The sequence below is a fragment of the Carettochelys insculpta genome, chromosome 16, assembly GCF_033958435.1.
Source record: "Carettochelys insculpta isolate YL-2023 chromosome 16, ASM3395843v1, whole genome shotgun sequence".
Classification (NCBI taxonomy): Eukaryota; Metazoa; Chordata; order Testudines; family Carettochelyidae; genus Carettochelys; species Carettochelys insculpta.
Genome location: NC_134152.1, coordinates 15,812,278 through 15,828,557, shown reverse-complemented (window position 1 = coordinate 15,828,557; position 16,280 = coordinate 15,812,278). Strand labels below are relative to the sequence as shown.

Below are 16,280 nucleotides of genomic sequence, written 5' to 3'. Positions count from 1 at the left end.
ATCAATGAGCTTATCAAACAATAACAGATGTGTCACACTACCAAACATACATAGAATCCTTCTCCCTTTATAGACATTTATACACCTCATTGCATTTATTGTACATTATATCGCATCACATTTTTGTACTGAATTGATTACTTTGCAAGAATGCTCTGTTTATATGTTGTGGATGCTCAGCCTCTTCTCTGCATTCCTAATTTATCTTATCCACTACTAATAAATGGTTCACTGGATGTTTTCCCTCTATTTTAGCTGGCTCGGACACTGTATTTTCTCTTAGGGTAGGTCTACACAGCACAGTTACAGATAGTACCCAACTTATGAATGGGTTACGTTCTGAACACTTGGTCATAAGTCAGAAATACCCGTATACTGTAATCCTCGAGGTACGCGAGAGTTGCGTTCCACACAACCCTTGCGTACCTTGAATTTCGTGTAAGTCAGGGAGGTCTGGGGCCCTGGGAGGGGGCATAGGGCTTAAGTGTGGAGTGGATTAGGGCAGCTGGGGTGGTGGGAGGGTGCAGCTGAGGTGGGACTTGCAGGGGGTTGGGGCGGGAGTTGAGCCCGTCCCGGAGGTTGTAGCCGGGGCTGCGGAGTTGGAGCTGGAACTGGAGCCCTGGGCGCAGTTTGAAGCCTGAGCCCCACGTGCTGGTGAGTGAGAGCTGGGGATTGGGGCTGGGGGGGTTTGAACAAGGTGAACTGGGGCAGGGGGTTAAGCTGGGGGGTGCGTAGAGCCTCACACGCCTGCAGCGGCTGACAGCTGGACCCCAGTGCCTGCTGGGCGAAGAGGCCAGCTGGGGATGGGGGGGTTGAGCTGGGCATGGGGGGACTGAACAGGGGTGAACCGGGGCAGGGGTGGGTTGAGCTGGCAGCGGGGATAGTGCCCCTGTGCACACCAGTGGTAGTTGACAGCCAGAGCCCCAAGCGCGGGGGGAGAGGAGATGAACTGGGGCCGCAGAAGGGAGGGGCTGAACAGAGGGTGCACCGGGGCAGGGCAGTTGAGTGGAGAGTGGTTGGAGCTGCACCAGGGGCTGGGAGCTGAAGCCCCAGGCACAGGTTGAAGTCGGAGCTCCATGCATGGGGGGGTTGAGCCAGGGCCATATCTGGTGGGGTGGGGGTGAGCCAGGCGGGGGGAGGGGTAGAACGGGGGTGCACTGGGGCAGGGTGCTTCAGCAGGGGCAGGCTGAAGCCTCCCGCATGAGTGAGATGCATGGCGGGGGGGAATCTGGGGCACACGGGGGGTTGGGGAAGTTGGGGCCGGGTTCACAGGAGTTGGGGCGGGGTTGAGGCCTGGGTGTGCAGGGGAGCTGGGGGCATAGGGGTTGGAGGGGAGCCCCAGCTGTGCTGCTGGAGCCCCCCACTAGGGGAGGTAAGTTGAGGTGTGCAACGGCTGGGTGAGTTGGAGGTTGGTTGTAAGTACGAATGGTCATAAGTCGATGTGTTGACAAGTCGGGGAACGCCTGTATTTCAAAATAACAGCTGTTATTTCGAAATCATGTAGCATCTACATGACACTGCTTCTATTTTGAGATATTCGAATAGCGGTTGACTTATTTTTAAAATTCGTAACCCTCTTTTCACAAGGAATAATAGCTCCCGTTTCAGAAAAAGCAATCCAGTGGCTCTATTTCAAAACAGGCACCATGAGTTTAGATGATGTATTTTGAAATAGCTAAATGTTATCCAAAATGCTATTTCAAAATGCATTTTTGCATGTGGCAGCATTACTCTGAAATAATCTATTGCAGAATAGCTATTCCAAAATATCTTATTTCTAAATAAGGCTGCTGTGTTGACATAGTCTGAATGACCTATTATCTTATTTAGCACAGAAGTTCTGTTTTCAACTCGATGATCCACTTTTCTCTCTAATACTATCCTCCAAGTAATGAGAGCTCACTCTGGGTTTTAATTACTCATATTAGGCCTGGCCTCAGCTACAAGCTAACCAGGAAAAAAAAAAGTGTTGGTTAACTTACAGAATTAGCAATGGCATGAATGACTCTGGAAAATCCCACTGCATCATTGAGTTCTTCCTGTAAGCAAAATTTCGAGTATAATAACGTGAAATATAAATGCAAATAACTGACAGCACTGTCAGTATATTGTGACAAGATAATTTCCTTGCAATTCCTTCTGAGATTAAGGTCCCCCCATTCTGTATACTCCATAAAGGTATAACCAAATCACATCCTAGAAAAGGCAAATATCTGTGGAAGTGTTACTGTAATCAGAGTAGGGCTCTGCTATCAGCTCTGTCTTTAATGATGTAAATAAGACAAGTCAACCTGCACCACAGATTGCCATCTACAAAACAGCTGACCTGAAAGCTCTTGGGAATATCTACATCAGATGATATAAATTTTTGTACACTATTGTAAACAATAGGGCTAAAAGTTAAAAAAATAAGTGTTGATTGCTTTTTTCATTTCCATTTGTAAAACTTTGCTTTGACTATTCAAGCAAGCGTGAAAAAACCTTCTACTACCTCAATTCAGTGCCTACATTAAGAAAAAAAGGTCAAAAAGATTTTTTAAGCAATTCGCTATTGCTTCAACTCCACTCTCACTTAGTTCATTGAGACTTTTATCATTGATTTCAGTAACAGCAGAATTAAGCCTCCACTGAACGTTTTTCAAAATCCTCCTGAAACACTACAAGTTGCAAGAAAGCAGGCTGACAGAATTGGCAAGGAATGAAAGAAGTCACACAAAGTGTGTTGAGCTCAATCAGAAAGGAGTGTTCAACATCAACCCAAAAAAAGCCTTCCACTTTTAAGCAACTACTACGCACTCAAACTCAGTTGAATTCTTTTCTTGAAATATGCACTCAATATGGGCTGCCTGGCATTTTTCTACTAAGAGTTCAAAAGTCAAACTCCAAAATTACCGCAGAGACAGAGACAGACATCTCACGACACAACCATGCGATATTTTTGAGACTTGTCTTAACTGTAGACATCACTCAAAGACAACTAGGCGTATTACAAACCTGTTACACCATTAGCTCAAAGTTCTGATTATTATTTCATTAACTCCAAGTTAATTTGATCTGTGAGTTGCATGCTGTAACAACAAGGTACTAAATTATTCTTTTATATAATCAGCAAAACTGAATGGGGGGTGTATTTGGGGTAGAGTAAAGAAAGAGAAGACTCCATTAAGTGTCCTTGCTGCAGCTAGGTTACAAAAGAGGTGAAACAAAGGACAGACTTCTCAGAGCACAGCCAAGGTGCGAAAAGTGGCCACACCACAGGAAAGTTCTGACTGACCATGTGTACCAGAGAAGGCGGGTAATTATACTCAATACATACCAGAAGGACATGCACTCTCAGGTTATGTCAACACTAAGAGAAATGTTTGAAATAACCATGCTAATGGCCACTTAGAACACTAATGAGGTGCTGAAATACACATTCAGCGTCTCATTAGCATGCCACTGGCCATGGCTCTTCAAAATTGTTGCTTTTCACTCCCGCGGCTTGTCCAGACAGGGGTCCATTTCAAAAGGACCCCACCAACTTTGAAATCCCCTTATTACTATCAGCAGATAGAAATAAGGGGATTTTGAAGTTGGTGGGGACCTTTAAAAAAGGACTCCTGTCTGGACGAGCTGCGCATTAGCGAAAAGTGGCAATTTCGAAGTGCCACAGTCGGTGGCATGCTAATGAGGCGCTGAACGTGCACTTCAGTGCCTCATTAGTATTCTTCAAAATGGCCATTTGCATGGCCAGTTTGAAGTTTTGTGCCAGTGTAGACACAGCCTCAGTCAACGATCAGCAGCGCCCATGGGATTCAAAGAAGAACACAAATAGATGTGCTTGTGCTGGTTGATTTTTCATTTGTAACTGGAAATGAATTTGACACCACCTTCTCTCAACAGGTCAAGAACCAAGAAATATAAGGAAGGAGATCAGGCCAAGATGCTGCAACTTAGGTAACACATGCAGTCCAGTGGAGGTACTCATTGGAAGAAATAGTTTCCTGAGAAACAAGTTTTGAAAGCAGATTTAAGAGAAGGAATCACCCTAAGAAAGCTGGAAAAGAGGGGATGTGTTCCAGACATCTGGTACATCTCTTCAAGCTCTCTTTAATCCTTATACAAGTAAATAGTGGGCAGATCCCAGCAAATGGATTGAGAACAAGCTAAAAAGGGTGAAGGCTGATGGCAGCCCTCCAAAGTGGGAATGATTAAGGAAAGACTCAATCTGCACTGCATGACTTATTGCCAGATACTTAAAGTGAATGTAATTGCAGCACAAATGAGTCATATTCATCGTATTTTGTCTCTCTTCCTATGTTGTCAGAACCAAGGTAGAACACAGCATGTTATTGTGCTAGTGTAAGTACGGAGTATTTTCACATTAAAAGTATTACTTCAAAAACATACTTCTGTAAAAGTTTGGTGCACCAACTTCACATAGAATCATCCTAAGACTTATAATGCCTAAGCACTTTTATGTAAATGGAAATAACGCACATATATATATATATATATATTATATATATATATATATATATATATATATATTTTAGAGTGTCTGTCGGTGCTACGTTTGCTCAAGAACTCCTCTTAAACCATATCAGCTATGACCACAAAATTTGTTACACAGCCTCCTCTAACCCTAACTTAAAACAAGGTCAGGGTTTGGTTGTACTTGGGAACTGCCTGAAATCTCAGGATTTCCCAGAATATGGAAAGGGAAGAGGCAAAAGGAAGAGGGAAGTATAAAGAAGAGGCATAGACAGGAAAGTTGTGATACTGAGAGTGGCCACTGGACATAGCTTCAGCACCAAGAGAGAGGCCAGCAGGACCAAGCCTTTACCATCATGCCTGTTACGAAGACTGGGTAAATAGCTCTGCTGCCCAAAATCCAGAGCCTGCTCCCCCAGTGGAGAGCCTACAGGCCCTAGAGGGGGCTGCTGGAAGGGAGCAGCACTCAAACAGCCTGCAAGACATGGGAGTGTATGCTGTAGGGTCCTCTCTGATTTTCCTTATAGAGAATAACAGAGTTTATATTATTAGGGGTATAACAAAAAAGAAAAAGAAAATTATCAGTCCTTTCTTTTGACACCAATTCAAATTAAAAAAAACATGCTCTGCATTTAAAAGGTTGAGCTGGCACAAGACTTGGGGAAGAGCCCAATCCCCTCAGTGGGGACAGAAGCTGACCAAGCCTATGTACTGGCTCAGTCTTTTAAATGAAGAGCAGCAGCAGGGATAGAGGCTGAGCCAGCCACTACTGATTTATTGCAGTGAAGGGGGGTCACCTGAAGCAACCAGTAGCACTAACTGATAAGCAGATGCTTACCAGTTGCTCATGTAACCAGATGCTATATTACATCCCTATCTGGGACACCTAGAATTGGGCACTGTCGGAAGACAGGATGCTGGGCTACACCCAGTATGGCCATTCTTACGTACTTTAAGGAAGAACAAGGACGCCAAAAATGTTACCTGTTCTTTTGCTTGTTTCTGCTGTTCTCTTCTTTTACGCTCCTCTTCATCTACCTTGCTAATGATAATGTATCTTTCCTTCTGAAAGCAGTAAAGTCAGAAGTAAATTATTCCAAGAATAGCTTGAGAAAAAAGTTGAAATAGTAATTCAAGACTAATATGCAAATCCATCACCATTTGCTATCTAAATTTCCATTACAAACAAAGCTAAATTGCTCTGTTATACTCAATTTAGCTGCAACAGTTTACCCACTAATATTACAGTGCTTCTTCCATAAACTCTTTCTTCCCCCTAGGACATTATAATTTTAACGTGTCTAGCCAAGATTAATCTATACACACAATGAAGCCAAAGGAAAATGTGCTTTTTGGTTGGAAAGAAAAAAAACTTTAACCTTAGGTTTCAGTGGTTTTTTTAATACAATAATTTCAGGTGATCTGAAAGTTCATAATATTTGCCTACCTCTTGGGTAAAAAATTAATGAGTAATGTCTGCAGCAATTATTGTTCTGTTATCAAACCACTCAGCTGACCAAGACTTCACTGGTACTCTCAACACCCTGAATGTTAGATCAATTAAGTATTTAAAATAGCCATTATGGTCTCCAGGCACACACTTTTAATACAAGGCATATATTTGTGTTTATACCTCATGAATTTTACAAAAGTCAGGCCACTAAGGTCATTCAAAAACATTTTTTTCACAGTTTAATGAAAGTTTTAAAAAACTGAACAACAAAGCTTCAGCAGGGAAGTTCAGAGGTCAAGTAGCAAGAAATTTGTTTAGGACAGATCTTCCTTAAACACAGTGGTCATACAAGACAGTATGTTGTTAGTCACTTACTTTCTCTGTCTCCAGAGTTTCAACATGGATACCTTTTGGATACCTACAGAAAACAGTGAAAGGTAAATTACAATTTATGACTAGTTTGGCAATCCGTATATTGAAGCTCCAGCTTTAAAACAGGCTAATTTTCATAGCTGCATAACTTGTAGGAAGGTTACAGAGGCTTAATATTAAATGAAAAAAATCTTAAGGCAGTTTTTAATCAATTGGAAAATTCAAACTACTAAACTATTCAATAATTTGGCTTTCATGTGTATCTCAAGAATTTCAAAATTTGTGTTAGTTTTATGTTCTTAATATACTATGCTGATAGCTCAACAACTGCTGCTGTGAGAAACTCTAACTGAATTTCCCAACTTCAGTTTAATTAGATCAGTTTGAGTAATCTGATGTTGGGTTAAGGCATTGTTTATGCATGTTTTCAGGATGCACATACACTAAAATTCCCCAGGGAGTCCTCACTGTGCAGTGTGTGTGTGTGTGTGCACACGCATGCGCAGGCGACATGATCAAAAAAAAAAAAAAAAGTCAGCCACAACAATGATAAAAATGCAAAATGCCTTTATCTCTAGGTGCAGATATCCAAGCATGTATTTTAGAGTAGCTTCCTCAGGATTAATGAAAATGGTAGGGTAAATGTAAAAATATATTTGCTAAACAGCTTCAAGACCTCATTCAACACCTTTATCTATTTTTAAACACAATTTACATCTAAGAGGAGAAACAACACAGAACATTTTTAGCAAAGAACAGCCCCTAAAGAAAGGATTTTAAGAACTTCTGCCATCTTAAGAACATAAGAATGGCCATACTGGGTCAGACCAAAGGTCCATCCAGCCCAGTATCCCGTCTGCCGACAGTGGCCAATGCCAGGTGCCCCAGAGAAGGAGAACAGAAGACTATGATCAAGTGATTTATCTCCTGCCATCCATCTCCTGCCCTTGTACTGAAGGCTAGGACACCATACTTTACCCCTGGCTAATAGCCATTTATGGACCTAACCTGCAAAAATTTATCAAGCTCTTTTTTAAACCCTAATAGAGTCCTGGCCTTCACAGCCTCCTCCGGCAAGGAGTTCCACAGGTTGACTGTGCGCTGTGTGAAGAAAAATTTCCTTTTATTAGTTTTGAACGTACTACCCATCAATTTCATTTGGTGTCCCCTAGTTCTTGTATTATGGGAAAAGGTAAATATTTTTTCTATATTCACTTTCTCCACACCATTCATGATTTTATATACCTCTATCATATCGCCACTCAATCGCCTCTTTTCCAGACTGAAAAGTTCCAGTCTCTCTAGCCTCTCCCCATATGGGACCCGTTCCAAACCCCAAATCATCTTAGTCACCCTTTTCTGAACCTTTTCTAATGCCAATATATCTTTTTTGAGGTGAGGAGACCACATCTGCACACAGTACTCAAGATGTGGGCGTACCATAGTTTTATATAGGGGAAGTATGATATCCTTTGTCTTATTATCTATCCCTTTTTTTATAATTCCTAACATCCTATTTGCTTTATTAACTGCCGCTGCACACTGCGTGGATGTCTTCAGAGAACTATCCACTATAACTCCAAGATCCCTTTCTTGATCTGTCGTAGCTAAATTTGACCCCATCATGTTGTACGTGTAATTTGGGTTATTTTTCCCAATGTGCATTACCTTACACTTACCCACATTAAATTTCATTTGCCATTTTGCTGCCCAATCACTCAGTTTGCTAAGAACATAAGAATGGCCATACTGGGTCAGACCAAAGGTCCATCCAGCCCAGCATCCCATCTGCCGACGGTGGCCAATGCCAGGTGCCCCAGAGAAGGAGAACAGAAGACAATGATCAAGTGATTTATCTCCTGCCATCCATCTCCTGCCCTTGTTCTGAAGGCTAGGGCACCATACTTTATCCCTGGCTAATAGCCATTTATGGACCTAACCTGCAAAAATTTATCAAGCTCTTTTTTAAACCCTAATAGAGTCCTGGCCTTCACAGCCTCCTCGGGCAAGGAGTTCCACAGGTTGACTGTGCGCTGTGTGAAGAAAAATTTCCTTTTATTAGTTTTGAACCTACTACCCATCAATTTCATTTGGTGTCCCCTAGTTCTTGTATTATGGGAAAAGGTAAATAATTTTTCTATATTCACTTTCTCCACACCATTCATGATTTTATATACCTCTATCATATCGCCCCTCAATCGCCTCTTTTCCAAACTGAAAAGTCCCAGTCTCTCTAGCCTCTCCCCACATGGGACCCGTTCCAAGCCCCTAATCATCTTAGTCGCCCTTTTCTGAACCTTTTCTAATGCCAATATATCTTTTTTGAGGTGAGGAGACCACATCTGCACGCAGTACTCAAGATGTGGGCGTACCATAGTTTTATATAGGGGAAGTATGATATCTTTTGTCTTATTATCGATCCCTTTTTTAATAATTCCTAACATCCTATTTGCTTTACTAACTGCCACTGCACACTGCGTGGATGTCCTCAGAGAACAATCCACTATAACTCCAAGATCCCTTTCCTGATATGTTGTAGCTAAATTTGACCCCATCATGTAGTACGTGTAATTTGGGTTATTTTGTCCAACATGCATTACCTGACACTTACCCACATTAAATTTCATTTGCCATTTTGCTGCCCAATCACTCAGTTTGCTGAGATCTTTTTGTAGTTCTTCACAATCCCTTTTGCTTTTGACTGTCCTGAACAACTTGGTGTCATCTGCAAACTTTGCCACCTCACTGCTTACCTCATTTTCTAGATCATTGATGAACAAGTTGAACAGGATCGGTCCCAGGACTGACCCCTGGGGAACACCACTAGTTACCCTCCTCCATTGTGAAAATTTACCATTTATTCCAACCCTTTGTTTTCTGTCTTTTAACCAATTCCCGATCCATGAAAGGATCTTTCCTCCTATCCCATGACCACCTAATTTACATAAAAGCCTTTGGTGTGGGACCGTGTCAAAGGCTTTCTGGAAATCTAGGTATATTATGTCCACTGGGTGCCCCTTGTCCGCATGTTTATTAACCCCTTCAAAGAATTCTAATAGATTAGTTAGACACAACTTCCCTCTGCAGAAACCATGCTGACTTTTGCCCAACAATTCGTGCTCTTCTACGTGCCTTGCAATTTTATTCTTTACTAGTGTTTCTACTAATTTGCCCGGTACTGATGTTAAACTTATCGGTCTATAATTGCCAGGGTCTCCTCTAGAGCCTTTTTTAAATATTGGCGTTATATTGGCCGTCTTCCAGTCATTTGGTACCAAAGTGGATTTAAAGGATAGGTTACAAACCACTGTTAATAACTCCGCAATTTCACATTTGAGTTCTTTCAGAACCCTTGGGTGAATACCGTCTGGTCCTGGAGACTTGTTACTATTCAGCTTATCAATTAATTCCAAAACCTCCTCTAATTTCACTTCAATCTGAGTGAGTTCCTCATATTTGTCACCTAAAAAGGCTGGCTCAGATTTAGGAACCTCTGTAACATCCTCAGCCGTGAAGACTGAAGCAAAGAAATCATTTAATCGCTCCGCAATGGCACTGTCTTCCTTGATCGCTCCTTTTATATCTTTATCGTCCAAGGGCCCCACTGCTTTTTTAGCGGTCTTCCTGCTTCTAATGTATTTAAAAAACATTTTACTATCGTTTTTTGAATTTTTGGCTAGCTGTTCCTCAAAATCTTTTTTGGCTTTTCTTATTACATTATGACACTTAATTTGGGAGTGTTTATGTTCCTTTCTATTTTCCTCACTAGGATTTGACTTCCACTTTTTAAAAGCTGCCCTTTTCTCTCTCACTGCCTTTTTAACATGGCTGTTTAGCCATGGTGGTTCTTTGTTAGGTCTCTTAGGCCGTGTCTACACGTGCCCCAAACTTCAAAATGGCCATGCAAATGGCCATTTCGAAGTTTACTAATGAAGCGCTGAAATGCATATTCAGCGCTTCATTAGCATGCGGGCGGCAGCAGCGCTTCGAAATTGATGCGCCTTGCCGCCGCGCGGCGCGTCCAGACGGCGCTCCTTTTCGAAAGGAAGCCACCTACTTCGAAGTCCCCTTATTCCCATGAGCTCATGGGAATAAGGGGACTTCGAAATAGGCGGGGTCCTTTCGAAAAGGAGCCCCGTCTGGACGCGCCGCGCGGCGGCAAGGCGCATCAATTTCGAAGCGCTGCTGCCGCCCACATGCTAATGAAGCGCTGAATATGCATTTCAGCGCTTCATTAGTAAACTTCGAAATGGCCATTTGCATGGCCATTTCGAAGTTTGGGGCACGTGTAGACGTAGCCTTACTGTGTTTTTTTATTTGGGGTATACATTTAAGTTGGGCCTCTAGTATGGTGTCTTTAAACAGTTTCCATGCAGCTTCCAGGGATTTTAGTTTAATTACTCTACCCTTTAGTTTCTGTTTAACTAGCTTCCTCATTTTAGTGTAATTCCCCTTTTTGAAATTAAATGCCAGAGTGTTTGACCGCTGCGGTGTTCTTCCCAACACAGGAATATTAAAAGTTATTATATTGTGGTCACTATTTCCAAGCGGTCCAGTAACAGTTACCTCTTGGACCAGATCCTGCGTTCCAGTCAAGACTAGATTGAGAATTGACTCTCCCCCTGTGGGTTCCTGTACTAGCTGCTCCAAGAAGCAGTCATTTAAGGCATCAAGAAACTTAATCTCTGAATCCCGTCCTGAGGTGACATGCACCCAATCAATATGGGGATAATTGAAATCTCCTATTATTACTGTGTTTTTTATTTTGATAGCCTCTCTAATCTCCCTTAACATTTCAGCATCACTATCACTGTCCTGGTTAGGTGGTCGGTAATATATTCCTAATGCCATATTCATATTAGAGGAATGAATTGTTATCCATAATGATTCTATGGAACATTTTGATTCCTTTAGGATTTTTGCTTCATTTGATTCTATGTTATCCTTCACATATAGTACCACTCCGCCACCCGCACGACCTGTTCTGTCTTTCCGATATAATTTATATCCCGGTATGATAGTGTCCCAATGATTGTCCTCATTCCACCATGTTTCTGAGATGCCTATTATGTCAACTTCCTCCTTTGATATGAGGTACTCCAGTTCACCCATCTTATTAGACAGACTCCTAGCATTTGTGTAAAAGCACATTAAAAAACTACCACTATTTATATGTCCGCCTTTCACAGACGCGTTGGATTTTTTTATATGCGATTGTTTCACATCTCATCTTGCCCATATATTATTTCCCACAATTTCAATTTTCCACAGCACTACCAATACCCTATACAATGGTTCTCGTTCAAATTAATCCCACTATTTGTGTAGGAATATATTCCTGTTCTTCAGCTGTTTGCAAAAACTGCGCACTATGTGATAAGAGTTGCATGTGATTACATAATTACTAACCTGCAACACTGTACTGTTCAATTTAAGTGATAGAATAGGAATATGCTCAACTCTAAAAAAAGGATTCTAATGACTCATTAAGAACTCCATGCTAGTAAGAATTAGTTCAGTTTAGTCATATTAAAAGACAGTTTAAAAAAAAGAAACAAGGTAAATACAATCAACGTGAGATTAAGCACATATTAGATTTTTATAATTTGTTTCCCCCACATCAAAAACAGCACAGATAAAAAGTAAGGTAATGATATATAAAAAAGTTAACACTAGCAACTTACTTCCAGCTCAAGGTCTGATAAATTAGTTTCCTCTGAAATCTTTAAAAGCAGAAAAGAGTAATGTTATTAATAGTTCTTGTATATGAATATTTCAAAGCTAAATAAAGACAGTGCAAGAAATTTTAAAACAGATCACACTGTATCTTTAAAGGGCATTTAAATGGCTAAAAACTAAACTAAATTCCCAAAGAGAAGTTGATTCATATACGTTGAACCTCTCTAGGCCAGCATTCGCGAGACCTGACTCAGTGCTGAACCAGAGAATTTGCCAAACCACAGGAGGTCAATAAGTCTAGCAGCATTACCAACACTTCTGCCAGTTATTTGGCTCTAAGAAGATATTTAGGCTTAAACTGGAGCTAAACAACAGCACAGAACACTGAGAACTAAGACTGATGGCTACAAGCAAACTTTTTTGGGACTGCAGGAAACTTGGCCACACCCATGACAAGAGAACATCCAGCTAACCGAAATCAGAACCTGTACCTTACTGTACAGACACCTGACCTTCTGATGAGAAAGATGCGCCAAACAAAATAGCTGGCAGAGCCAAACAAGAATTTGTTTAAGTATTATTCACTAATGTCTATTCACGTGGAATTACAATTTCCTTTTTCATTTCAGTTAGTTAAGAAATAACTAAAATTCCAATGATAGTGTACATAACATCATATTTCAACGTCACACCAACACCTACTGACTCCAAAAAATGCAAACACATGAAATACACTAATTAATTTTGCTTCTTCCATTTTAATAAGCCAGTGCTCAGTCACACAGTTTTTTTTGCTAAGGCTAATGAGGGATACATTTGTTGAGACACTGCGTGCAGACCTACAGAAACAGGTTGTCCCACACAGCAGACTAGTAGGTTAAATGTAACTTCTTGAAAAGAAGACAGTTCAGAGTTCCCTGTTTGCCAGAAAACCAGTGTGCAGTTTTTTTCCTCCCCCCACTCCCCAAAACTGACCCTGTGCATGGCTCCAACTGCAAATTCTTGTTTTCTTCATTTTTTATTAAATCTTCTATTTGCTCCCTGGAAGAAAAAGAAGCAGATTATTTTTGCTTTTATTAATACAACGCTATTTTTACAGAAGCATTTAGTGACTTATGCCAAAAGACAAGGCAAACTCTTATAAGAAGGAGTAATAGAATATTTAAGAAATGAGCATGTATGCGCGCACACCCCCCCCCCCACACTTCATCTGTACAGACAGCATAGTAGTAAATATCAAATCTTGCATGATTAAAAAAAATCTAAAGGCAGAAACCAAGCACAGACTTATATGGCTTCATATTTAAGAGCCAAACCATACATGGACATTGTTTTCCAACTAAGATTATACATTAAAAATTGAATTAAACTTTAGCTGAGATTATGAAAAAGTGACAAGATCTTTTTGAACACGATTAAGTGACAATTCAACTAAAATAATTCGCAAGTATCCTTAATGTAGTTGAAGATAGATTACTGAAAGTTACAGATGAGCAGCAAAAAAGCCTGATTAAAAGGAACATTTGTTAAAACTGAAATTAAGAATCAGAACACTGGCAACTTTGAGTTTTTAGGCAACTTCACAATGGAGAAATGCCACATAAATAACAGTGTGCACGCGTTTTCATTTTTCATATTTCTACTTACACCACTCTCTCAATGAATTTTTTCTGATCTTCAGGAATAGTCACAGGACACTTTGTGGCATTAGGAGAAATGTATGAAAGGGTCCCTGCACCATTGGACTGTGAACGTTTTTCATCATATTGCTCCCGTAATTGTCTCTCCTCTTCCTGATTTAAATAAGGGATTCCTGTGAAAAATATTCTACAGGTTTAAAAGCAAGCAAATATTGCACAGCACAGAGAAGTTTAATAACTATTGCAGTGATGATACACTCTTAAAAATTGGAGGGGGGAGGGGAAATGCATCTGTACATGTCAAATATTTCTTCTGTGTTTCCCTTCCTAATCTCTAGTTACCATGCATTTCTTTACAGAGCGCTCGAGCAGCTGGCAGCCATACAAGCACATTAGGCCCTGCTCTTGAAATCTGATCCGCACAGGCAGACACCTATATCTGCATAAAATGTCAATGAATTTAATGGGCCTTCAGATTGTTGATCCACGACCAGGTATCCTAAGTGCTACCACAAACCAAATAAATAAGGATCTACCCATATGCATATAACTTAGCACCACAGCCACAGATTGCTATAGATGTCAAGGACCTTTGAAGTGTTTGCCCTGTATCTCACAGGGAAGATTTGCAAAATATATGCAGGTTCTAATTACCTTAAGAAACCTGCAACGAAAGAAAAGGGATGAATAGAAAAGGGACAATAATTGGTACCTAAACTGAGGAAAAAAGATCAAATTACTTTGGAACACTGTCATAGTAAGTAATGACAACTGTCCAATCATTAGTTTTACGGTATGATGAGACAAAAAATGCCATTGATCAAATAGTAAAAAGTATAGGAAAGCTCTTTTGGAAAGATTGCAACTTTGGTTTGTGTTTTCCCACTGAAAAAAATCATCACTAAGATAAGCCTGAACAAGTAGCCACTTGCTGTAAAACAGGCAAGTATAGATGGATATAGTCACTCCGCCATCCTGATATTCCCCATAAATACTGCATAGTTATCTGCATTAATAAAACATCAAATAAGCTATGACCTTATGTAACAATTTTACTAGAAGCTCAAATTGTATGTTTTGCCTTTTGTTTTAAACAGGAAATGGAGGAGAGAAAAATATAGTGTTAAATGAAAAAAGCTTACCATTGCGAAAAACTTTATTAAAATCAAATCCTTGGTTTGCTAAAAAGTCTATACTTGAACTCTGGGAGGGAAAAAAGAAAAACTTTGTGACTGATTACACACCACTGAGATTTTTCAAAGGTAAATTAAAAAACAACTCACTTAAACATGTTTGATAAAAACACTAAGGCCATGTCTACGCTACAAAAAACTCTGAAGTACAACATCAAAGTAACAGACTAAGTTGAGCACCTACGCACACCCTACTTCGAACTTAAACTTTGAAGCAGGGCACTACTCCCTTCTCAGGAATGGAGTAAGTACTTCAAAGTTGGGCTTTGAAGTAAAGGAAAACGTGTATAGGCTCTCCACCAGCTACTTGAAAGTAGCACCTAACTTCAACATTAACTTTAAAGTTAGTTCCTACGGTAGACGCACCCTAGCATTTTCTTTGTCAAAGCATTATATTAGTGAAGTCATGACAGTTTGTGCAATTAATTAGTTTATTAAAACAAAGTTTGATAGATAGTAAAATAAGTCAATCATAATTAAATCTCTCCATCAGCATTTTCTCCTAACTTGTTCCTAAAAGATGATGCATGTCATGCACATGGATAACAATGCATTTTAAAACCGTAACATCATATCCACAATGGGGGGGAATGATAACTCAGTAGCTTGAGCATTGGTCTGCTAAACCCAGCGTTGTGAGCTCAATCTTTGAGGAGGCCATTCATGGATTGGGGCAAACAGATATCAAGGATGGCACTTGGTCCTGCCAAGGAGGCAGGGGACTGGACTAGATGACCTCCCACGGTCCCTTCCAGTTCTAGGAGATGTGTATCGCCAATTATACCTTTATACCATAATAGCACCAATTAATATATAGTAGTGTGTTTAAATTATAATAAAAAGCCACTATGATTTTAGTTTGCCCAAAGTGTCACATGAAGCTCAAGATTGTTTAGAAGTGTAATACAACATAATGGGGTGTGTCTACACTTGCATTCGTTTTTCAAGAGGCATTCAAATGAGTTAAACTGAAAATGCAAATGTATATATTTGCATATTCAGCACCTAATTTGCATATTCTAATTTCAAAAGAGCTTCTTTCGACAGAAGAAAGCCAGTGTAGACGCTGCTCTTTCAAAAGTTAAACCCATCTTCAAAAGAATCCATAAAGAGAAGAAGGATTCTTTCGAAGATAGGTTTAACTTTTGAAAGAGCAGCGTCTACACTGGCTGTATTCTTTCGAAAGAAGCTCTTTTGATATTAGAATATGCAAATGAGGTGCTGAACATGCAACTGCATACCTCATTCGCATTTTTGACTTACCTCATTTGCATGCCTCTTTCAAAAGAGGAATGCAAGTGTAGACATACCCAATGTGAATTTAAGTAATTGGGATGTATTGATTCTTATGTAATTTAAAATAGATAATGCCCTTTTCTGCAATAAGAACTATCAAGTAGTAGACAATTGATATTGTGGGCTCTACCAAGTTATACCTTTTTTTACCACTCTTTTTTCTAGCACAAA

General features: G+C 40.2%; 1 protein-coding gene across 3 annotated transcripts in view; it reads right to left on the bottom strand.

Moving 5' to 3' along the window:
- Positions 1 to 16,280, bottom strand: part of PARN (poly(A)-specific ribonuclease) — a 186,779-nt gene that overhangs the window by 148,306 nt on the left and 22,193 nt on the right. For 2 of the 3 annotated variants that reach the window (XM_075010325.1, XM_075010327.1), the window contains exons 6-12: positions 14,763 to 14,823; positions 13,628 to 13,793; positions 12,956 to 13,021; positions 11,986 to 12,024; positions 6,305 to 6,347; positions 5,461 to 5,541; positions 1,983 to 2,039 (exon numbers count right to left, since the gene is read on the bottom strand). In XM_075010325.1, the coding sequence (XP_074866426.1) occupies positions 1,983 to 2,039; positions 5,461 to 5,541; positions 6,305 to 6,347; positions 11,986 to 12,024; positions 12,956 to 13,021; positions 13,628 to 13,793; positions 14,763 to 14,823 (513 nt within the window). The remainder of the gene's footprint in view (positions 1 to 1,982; positions 2,040 to 5,460; positions 5,542 to 6,304; positions 6,348 to 11,985; positions 12,025 to 12,955; positions 13,022 to 13,627; positions 13,794 to 14,762; positions 14,824 to 16,280) is intronic. The other variant, XM_075010326.1, reaches the window with a different exon arrangement.